This window comes from Condylura cristata, unplaced genomic scaffold (genome assembly GCF_000260355.1).
Source record: "Condylura cristata isolate star-nosed mole 26May11 unplaced genomic scaffold, ConCri1.0 scaffold00026, whole genome shotgun sequence".
Taxonomy (NCBI): Eukaryota; Metazoa; Chordata; class Mammalia; order Eulipotyphla; family Talpidae; genus Condylura; species Condylura cristata.
The window spans coordinates 14,124,975-14,134,676 of NW_004567127.1; the positions used below are offsets into that span (position 1 = coordinate 14,124,975).

The window sequence follows — 9,702 nt, forward strand, 5'->3', positions numbered from 1 at the left end:
GGGAAGCCAATAGAAGAAAATTTACGTCCCTGGCAATCTGACCAACAACTTTGGTAAGCCTAATGAATGGGTAGAATTATAGGTCATGTTATGCTTTTTATCAGAAATATCTGCATTTTCTTGTTTTAAAATATAATGTGTCAGTTTTATAAAAATGTTGTAAATGACTTTTAAAATCACTCTTTTTATGTTCTCTTTAAAGAAAATTTCATAAAATACCTTGATCCCATATCATAACAATGTTTCCACTTCACCACAATGAATGCCCAATAGCAATCCACCCCGAATTGTACACCTACACAGATTTTCTAGCCTGAGCCAGATCATTCTGCACAGAAGGCCAAAGTTTAATCAAGCTGACTATCAGAAAGCAATTTCCTCAGGCATGCAATCTGTTATTCCTAGCAACCCAACCTGACAGAGATGAATCAATCAATGTCCAAAGCAAAAAAAGAGCCATCAAATTCTGGAGTGAGCATTTTCTTTAGTTTAGAGGCCTCTAATGTGCTAGCTTAACTCTCTCGATCTGGATCAGCCACCCCCACTCCCCCAGGAGGACCAGAAATCCGTTTCCTGGTAGGTATGTCATAGGGACGAAATGAGAAGCATACAATATTACCAAGTCTAAATGCATGAATAACAAAATACAGTTACAAAAGACTTTAAATGAAATGGTAGTGATGATGATGATGATGATGATGAAAAGTAATAAATCTAGACTAGGGATTCCAAAGTAGATTCCCTCATGGAACTAATTAATATTCCAGCTCTATGACCAGAGAGAAACAAACAAAAAAAATTGTGTTCATGGATAATATGGATTGTGGTTTTTTTTCCAATTTTATGTATTTCTCCCATAAATTATTAAATGCTTTGTGCCTAACTTTAACTTATTTTGTAGGAAATACTAGCAAATGAAAAATAAATAAGTAAAAAGTATTGACAAGAAAATTCTCACCACTGATCATGTTTCATTCAAGATGCCTATTTTGTGTTTTATTCTTTATGTTTTTCCCTTTATGTTTATTCTTTATGCTTTTTATTCTTTATGTTTTATGTCCCTAGCTAAACATATATTATAAATAGGTAATTACTGTCAGCTAGGGAACCTTTCTATTGCTATGGTGGAACAAGAAATATAAATATATCAGTACAGCAGCAATTCTCAAGTATTCAGCTCTGGGTCAGAAAACCAGTTTTGCTAACTTGGTGACCTTGGGTAAATTTCCTACTCAAAAGCCTCCATTCCTCCTCTGTAAAATAGAGATGAGCACACCTACATCTTACTGAGAAAGTGAGAAAACACTGTGATTGATTACTTAGTAACCAACATGTAATAATCAATAAAGGAACTTATCGTCATCATCATCATTATTAATGAACGTGGTGCTTCCCACTTTTCTTATCCTTGTATGGTCAGATAAAGTGAGCATCCTATTTATGGCAACTTAAAAATTTACTAGTTTTGAAACAATTATTATGACTCCATGTGCGAAACAATAAATATTTTACATAGTAACTACAAGACTTGATATTATAAACAATTTTCTTTGGAGAATATTATCAAAAGAAGGCATTATCAGAGGAAATTACAAAATTAAAGCTGAGCTAAAATAAATGTTTGGATGGTAAAGTACAAAAAAACCTACCATTTTCAATTTTGCTTTTTGGATGTGGTCCACTAAATGCTAAAAATTTTCCTGGCACAATCCAGTTGAAGTCCCCATTTTCAACTCGCTGGCAGAATTTTGTAAGAAAAGAGAAGAGAAATATTTTATAAGTCTTATACAATTTAAGAAACCTTCATAAATAAAACTGCTTTTCACTCAGTTACAATGAAGCTAACTGGATGTTCATGAAGACAAGGTCATATAGCTTTAAAATAAAAACATGCATCTGACCCTCAAAATATTTATGAATTCAATCCACTTCAGAAAAAGTTGTGTCTAGACTGTATGTAAGCTTAGAAACCTTTATGTAAAGAGTGGGTACTTTCTCTAAATAACCTTGTCTTCTGTCACTCTGCAATGAAATGAAATTGCATGTTCCAGAAATAAAGGGAAATAGAAGTACTTTCCAAGAACAAGGTAAATATACTTTAAGTAATGAAAAATCTTTTAAGTATCAGGATTTTGATGAAGACACTTCCTTTCTTTACAACTTTATAGATTGGTCTGTTGTCAATGCAGAGACTTAGATGGGATTCAAGTTAGATGAGATTTTGCAGAAAATTGGGAGACGGTCCACCCCCAGCCAGACTGAACCCCCACATGCAGGGTTCCCACAGCACTAGCCACATACCTCACTAAGCAGGGAGGGGAATGCAGTTCTCTTCTGGCCAACATGTTGCATATAAAAGGCTCTCTCCTCCCTCCCCTGCAGAGCTAGCCTCACAGGTAGGAATCTGAGTCAAATACAGAGCCTGAACTCTCTACAGTAAGAGCTCAGCAATAAATATTTGTTAAATAAGCTAGAGTAATGTCAGCTAATTCCTTTGCTTTAATGACTTATACTACCCACCATCATTTCAATAAAAATCAAAACATAGTTATATAATTTTCATGTTTAAAGTGAAGATGTTTCCTTCTAGCTGTAAAAAGTTATCAGTGAAACTTTACATGATACCTTATAAATGTCTGACTAGCACTAATCTAATTGTAATAAACCTAATACCTCTGTAAGCCCGACATAAAATCTTAGAGATTCTAGGGTGCTGTGAGAACAAGTCCGCAGCTATCTATTTATAACAATGTGAATAATTAATACTATCCTACTCTCCATGGTAATTAGGCATCTTGTTCAAATAAAGCAGTCTCAAATTAATTGTCCTATATCTCTCTAAAGTAATTACTAACTTTAAACATTCTTTAATCTCAAAAATAAAGGCATATCCTATTCATCAAAAGGTTAAGTCCAATTCTTTATGAACAGTATAGAAAACAGGTTTCTGTGTTCACTATTCTGTATCCTTGACCACCAGTTGGCCTAGATGAATATGTTGTTCCATGTCGGCTTATTTGAACTGTAGAGATTCATTTGATTAAACAGTAACCTTTTAAAATCAATCATATGGAGAAAAGCAGTGGATTCATTAAGATAAACTCATTCATAGAATCCAAAGATTATGTTTGCAAATCTGCCTACCCAAAAAAGATAAAGTTAGGTGATAATGGCACTATCTTCAGTAGCTTGGATGATATTGAAGGAGTAAACAAAGAGATTTGGGGTTTAGAACCAATGTTGAAAAAAATGAGTAAGTTTTAAACTGGCCTAAATAACATAAACTTATTTGGTATCTTCTTTCATAGTGAAACATGCATAGACATCAATACTTACCAATAATAGCATACTTAAGGTTAAACAAATTGGTTTTACCAATTAAATGCACACACCATCAAAGATGGAACTTATCAAACTGGAACTTATGATGCTTTCCAAGCCTATCACATTGTGATAATAAAGCAAGACAGAGAGACAGATGGATAGTTTATCCTCCTCCACTGTAAATTCTGCTTCCTGCACCAGGTAATATGTAGAACATTGCAGATGATCTTCACTACTAGAAAACCCAAAATAAAAATCCGATCCTGAAACCAATAAAGCTAGGTGACACATTCTTGTTGCCGTACAAATCTCCAGTCTATATCAGTCTACAAGAGCCACCAGATTTCTTTGGAATAGTTACCTCTGAGAGTGCATTAAAACGGTACTTAACTTGAATTTTTACAGCTTCTAAAAGCTACCTCTTTGCCAAGGAGGCATGCCTGTTATAATAGTCACAAATACATGTTTCAGCTCAAACATTGAAAAACATTTGGGTTTATTTACCACTGTAACAAACAAACAGTAAGACATAAAAGATAAACCTTGAGGTTGTCAGTTACAGGATTCATTCCCTCTATCAGCACTTGTTCTCAAAGATAACAGTTTTTAGGCACAAGTCAACATTCATTCAAGTATTTGCTAAGCCTTTATTATGTACTTTACATAATAAAGGACTCCATATCAGTACTATACATAAGGTAATATAAAGATTCCCTCTGTGCAAGTGCACAATCTGAAAGCAATGGAGATAATAAAAACAGGAATGATAAAAGTAGCAAATGCAGTGCTCTCCCTGGTGATACAACGGGTTAAAGCACCACATTAGGAAGCTCTCAGAAGCCACTGCAGCAAGAGTTCAATCAGGGAGCTGACCCACATGGCATGGCAGACCTTTCCTGACCCGTCTGCTGCTCCCCTCAGTAGTGTACTTCGTGGATCTGTCTGTTCTGCTCCCCACTCTCTCTCTGGTGAATCCTTTGATCCACCACACCTCTGGCTTATACCCCAGTTCTGTAAGCATAAATAAATAAATCTTAAAAAAAAAAAAAGTAGCAAATGCAGATTCAACTGTGCTAGACATGACTCTATTGCATGCAACTAATTTAATCCTTACAGTTAGACCTATGAGTAGGCAGAACTGTATCTCCATTTTACGTGCTGTAGATTGAACTTTGTGTTGAATTGAAACCTTCTCCCCATGGGATGGTATTTGGGGGCACCTTCAGGAGGTAAGCAAGTCATGAGAGTACAGCACCCATGAGTGGAGTTGGTGCCCTTATAAGAAAGACCCCAGTATAAAAGCGAGCCCAGAAGGCTCCCTTGCCCTCTCTATCATGAGAGGGTACAATGAGATTATGGCAGCTAAAAACCAAGAAGTTATTAGCCTTCACAGACACCAAGTCTCCCAGCACCTTGATCTTGGGCTTCCCAGCCTCCAGAACCATCAGAAATAAAGCATGTTGAAGCCATATAATCCCTGGTGTTTTTGTTATAGCAACCTAAATAAACTAAAACACCTCTTAATGAAAATGGGGCATTAATTAGAAGTGCATAACAGATGTTAAACAGTAGCATAAAATTATCTTTTAAAAAAAATCAAAGGACAGAACTATTGTGCCTTTTTTATTCATTAAAAAGGGGCTTCTAGGCCCTCCCTGGTGAGGCAGCGGGTTAAAGCACTGCACTAAGAAACTAAAGCCACTTCTGCATGAGTTCGATTCCCGCCTGCCCCAGAGGCGACCACATGGCGAGGCAGACCTCTCCTGACCCGCCCGCTGCTCCCCTCAGCAGTGTACTTCCTCGATCTGCCTGTTCTGCTTCCCGCTCTGTCTCTGGTGAATCCTCTCACCCTCCACATCTCTGGCCTGTACCCCAGTTCTGTATAAATAAATAAATCTTTTTAAAAAAAAAGGGGGGGCCTTCTATATATAGCTCTAACTTCTAAGGTAGTAGTGTTGATAGTATAGCTGTAGTACATCCTTGCAAAAATGCCTTAACAATTAAGCTTAAGCTTTATGAGCTTAGAGCAAAGTAAATATTTGTATTAATTGGTTTAAATTAAGTTACCACGCCACCAGGCTTTAAAGAATAATCAAACACTAGATTGTTCATTTAGATTTGCTTTTGAGAAAGAAGGAACCCCATGCGGATAACTGCTTCACTCCTCTAGCAACAGCTGGGGTGCTGAGAGACTAGGGGTAGAAAGCATCCAAGCAATGCCCCCAGAAGCCCAGACCAGGCCTCTGCCGATGCAACAACAGGGAGGCAAGATGCTGGTGCATGTTAGCAGGAGTCGTTGCAAGACATGCAGGCCTAAGGCCATCAGCACATACATGATGGTTACTGAAACCTGGATTCAGGCACCTTCACTCATGGAGAGTGTGTATTACCTGACATCATAAAGTCATGAGAACAGCAGCTTTTCAGGTAGGCATAGGGAGACACAGGAAGAAGGCAAGTGACAAGGCCTGAGATGTTAAGGAAAGGAGGGTGAGCTTCTAGAATTAAAGACGACTGAGAACGTCAAGCACCAAGAAGATGAGGCACAAGTATTTGGTTTTGCTAACTTTGTGTTAGCACAAAGTTTTCAGAGCATCACAGAGGACACACCAGAATCAGGTAATCAGTAGAGTAAAAAGAGTTAGGACTGAGACTCTCCCTGGTGGCCCAGTGGTTTCAAGCACCGCATTATGAAGTTCTCTGAAGCCACTGCAGCAAGAGTTCGATCCCCGACCAGGGAGCTGACCCATATGGCATGGCAGACCTCTCCTGACCCGCCCACTGCTCCCCTCAGCAGTGTATTTCAGTACATCTGCCTGTTCTGCTCCCCACTCTCTCTCTCTGGTGAATTCTCTCACCACACCTCTGGCCTGTACCTCAGTTCTGTTAGCATAAATAAATAAATGTTAAAAAATAAGTGGTAAGGCTGCTCTCATAAGAAGTAGACAAGTTAAAGAAAGGACAGAGGTCAAGCAATAATTAAAGAGACTGGGGGAGAAGACAAGGGAAGTTTGTTATAACAAAGCAGAACTCAAAGTGTTCTGATTTAATAGAAATAGCCTTTGAGCCAGCAATGGGTGTCACTGCAGGGTCCATGGAGGAATTTAGCTCCAGGGAAATGCTTCTAATGGTTCTTTGAATAGTCAAGTCATGGAGGGAAGCACTCATCTGTAGGCCCTCCAGGTGGTGAGGACAAAGCCACACACTTGCATTTGGGAGGTTATATGACCCACGTCCTCTGGCAGGAATTCACAATTACAGTGGCAGAAATTCACGTTTTTCTGGTTCCATAATTCGTGAACAAGAGGGAAGACCAGGCAGCGGCCAGATTGTATTTTAGTTTGCTGGACAAACTATAGTCCAAACAAAGACTTAAAATGTCACGCCTAGGCCCTCCCTGGTGGCTCAGCGGGTTAAAGCACAGCACAAAGAAGTTTTGGCCACTTCCGCATGAGTTCGATCCCCGCCTGCCCTGGAGGTGACCACATGGTGTGGCAGACCTCTCCTGACCCGCCCTCTGCTCCCCTCAGCAGTGTACTTCGTCGATCTGCCTGTTCTGTTCCCCACTCTGTCTCTGGTGAAGCCTCTCACCGCCCTGAGCCTCTGGCCTGTACCCCAGTTCTGTACGAATAAATAAATCTTTTAAAAAAAAAAAAAATGTCATGCCTTAGGTTTTCAACAACAATTATTCCCACAGCTGACTGAGTAACACATAGAAAGGGGACCAGCTAACAAAGCTTACTTGTTTTCCAAGTGGATGCAAAAGGTACCCTCAGGAGTCTAAGCTACCTGGTCAGCTTGAGAATTTAATTATTAACTGCAATGATGGATGACAGAGTCATCCTGAAAATAGTCTTTATTCACATGCTAACTTAAATTGACATTGCATACAAGCTCTGGTCCAAGATTATTATCTAGAAATCCATGCTGAAAACAAGTGACTTTAAAAAGAACTCTTGGTGAAAAAAAAAAAAAAAAACTATTGGTGGCAGGCCCTCCCTGGTGGCACAGTGGGTTAAAGTGCAGTGCTATGAAGCTGTCCATAGCTGCTGCAACTTGAGTTTGATTTCTGGCTTGGGTGGTGACCCATATGGCACAGCAGACCTCTCCTGACTTGCCTGCTGCTCCCCTCAGCAGTGTATTTCACTCAATCTATCTGTTCTGTTCCACTCTGTCTCTGGTGAATCTTCTCACCACCACCCCCACCTCTGGTGCCAGATTTTGTATAATAAATAAATAAATCTTTAAAAACTCTTGGTGGTAATTTTGAGTATGTGGATGAACACTTGAATTGTGGTATGTTATAAACCAAAGCTATTTCAATAAAAATCTTAAAACATTATTACAAAAAAAAAAATCTTAAAACATTATTACAAAAAAAACATTATTACAAAAAAATTATAACTTTGCATTTTCTTCATGACATGGAGTCCATGAGAACTTAAAGCAGGAGAGCAGTATGATCAGATTTAATTGCTAATATATACACTCTGGCAGTAATATGATGGAAGTGGCCCAAGGATCAAGAAAACCCCAATCCCAGGCCTCCAGAATCAACCAGTGATTTCTCACTAACAGCCCCGAGGTAGGCTACACTGTAATGTGACTAAGACAATGTGGATTCACCTTCCAGGTTAATGATGCTTTTTCCAAAAGAACATTAAGAGAGCAATAATGATCACTCATGAGTTGCTAGAACTTCTCAGGAGCTCCACATTCAGCCTGGTAAAGATGAGGAGTAATTCAGTGTGAAACACTAATACAAACATGAAGATGGAGGCTTGTGGGAATGGCCAAACATGGTAACGTCTACAGAATGGGGCCAAACATATAGTAATTCGACAGTTACAGGAAACAAGATCAAAGGCCACAACACTACACAATAAAAAATAAATAGGATTCAGCAAATATCCTGAGCAGAAAGGAGGTACCTGATAAATGTCTGCTCAATAAACAAATAGAAAAATTACATAAATTGGGGCCATATCGGATGGTATGAAGAATTGAAGAATATATGGTTTCTTGACTCTCGTTAACACAAATTAATCTGGACACCATTATTTCAGTAGAACAGAGCTTCCCAAGTGTCCAGAATTGAGTCACCTGGGTAGGAAGCCAGGTGGCCAGAGTCCCCAGGACATCCCCCAACAGCTGTGAGCTCTGATCATAGGGTGCTGAGCAAATATTGTCACTTTCCATGTGTGTGTGATGAGAGAAACAAAAAGGAGCCCTGTGCAGCTGGCATGAGCCAGTGTGTTCATCAAGCAGCCTGCATGAAGTGGCCAGACCCAGCTGTACCAACTTCCATCAAGGAACCAATGGTATGAGTGATTCAGATGGGCCAGCGTGTAGCAGCAAAGGGTCAAGTCAACAACAAGCTCGATATTCAGGAAATATCCTCCTACAGACAAAGCTACTTCACAGAAAGCCTTTTTTTTTTTTTTTTCCAAAAGATGTGATGGATAAAAACAAATAAAGGCAGATCTGCAATAGCTTAAGAAGGAAGTCACAGGAATCTCTTCATTTTTTGGAAGAAGATTCTACATGAACCTTTAGCTCCATGTGATGAAGTAGCCCCTTGAAATTACATGGGCCAATTTCTGGGCAGGATGCCAGAGATGCTAGTGAAGCTGTCTCTTTGCATTTCTCGCTCTGTCCCCCACCAGCTAGGAAGAGGGTGCTGCCAGAAGATCAATGTTCTTCTGTGAGCTTTTCTGTGTGGAGCCACGTAAGGCATAGAAAATGCCAAGCCTACTGGTAAACCCTTGGGTTTACCGAAATTAAAATGAACCATAGGCACAATTTCAAGTTCTCTTTGATGACTAGGAAGGCGAAGAGTAGCATCACCAGTGGTCAGTGGTCTTTAGGCATAAAGATAATTTTCCCCAAAAAGAAGAGGGGTTGGGGCCCTCCCTGGTGGTGCAGTGGTTGAAGCACAGCACTAAGAAGCTAAAGCCACTGCAGCATGAGTTCGATCCCCGCCCAGGAGGTGATCTGCATGGTGCGGCAGACCTCTCCTGACCCACCCGCTGTTATCCTCAGCAGTGCACGTTGTCTGCCTGTTCTGCTTCCTACTCTGTCTCTGGTGTAGCTTCTCACCACCTTGCACCTCTGGCCTGTACTCTAGTTCTATATGCATAAATAAATAAATTTTTAAAAAAAAGGAATAGGGGTTGACAGGAAACAGACTTTGTAAATGGGCCCAGGATCTTCTAAGAAAATATTGGCCAATATAAGTATTAATTACTACGCTTTACTACTAAAGAGCATAGGTCCCACCTACAGGGATGCAATTTAATCCAACACTCAAGTGCTTTCATCTTCATTGTTCTCCTGTTAACAGAAGGCCTATTTTTATTTATCCTTTTAATTTTTTTT

General features: G+C 39.5%; 1 protein-coding gene across 1 annotated transcript in view; it reads right to left on the reverse strand.

The window, feature by feature from the left end:
* The window catches only part of CDC14A (cell division cycle 14A), a 159,361-nt gene that overhangs the window by 63,185 nt on the left and 86,474 nt on the right, over positions 1-9,702 (reverse strand). Inside the window, exon 8 of the mRNA XM_004689736.2 lies at positions 1,650-1,737. Within this exon, the coding sequence (XP_004689793.1) occupies positions 1,650-1,737 (88 nt within the window). The remainder of the gene's footprint in view (positions 1-1,649; positions 1,738-9,702) is intronic.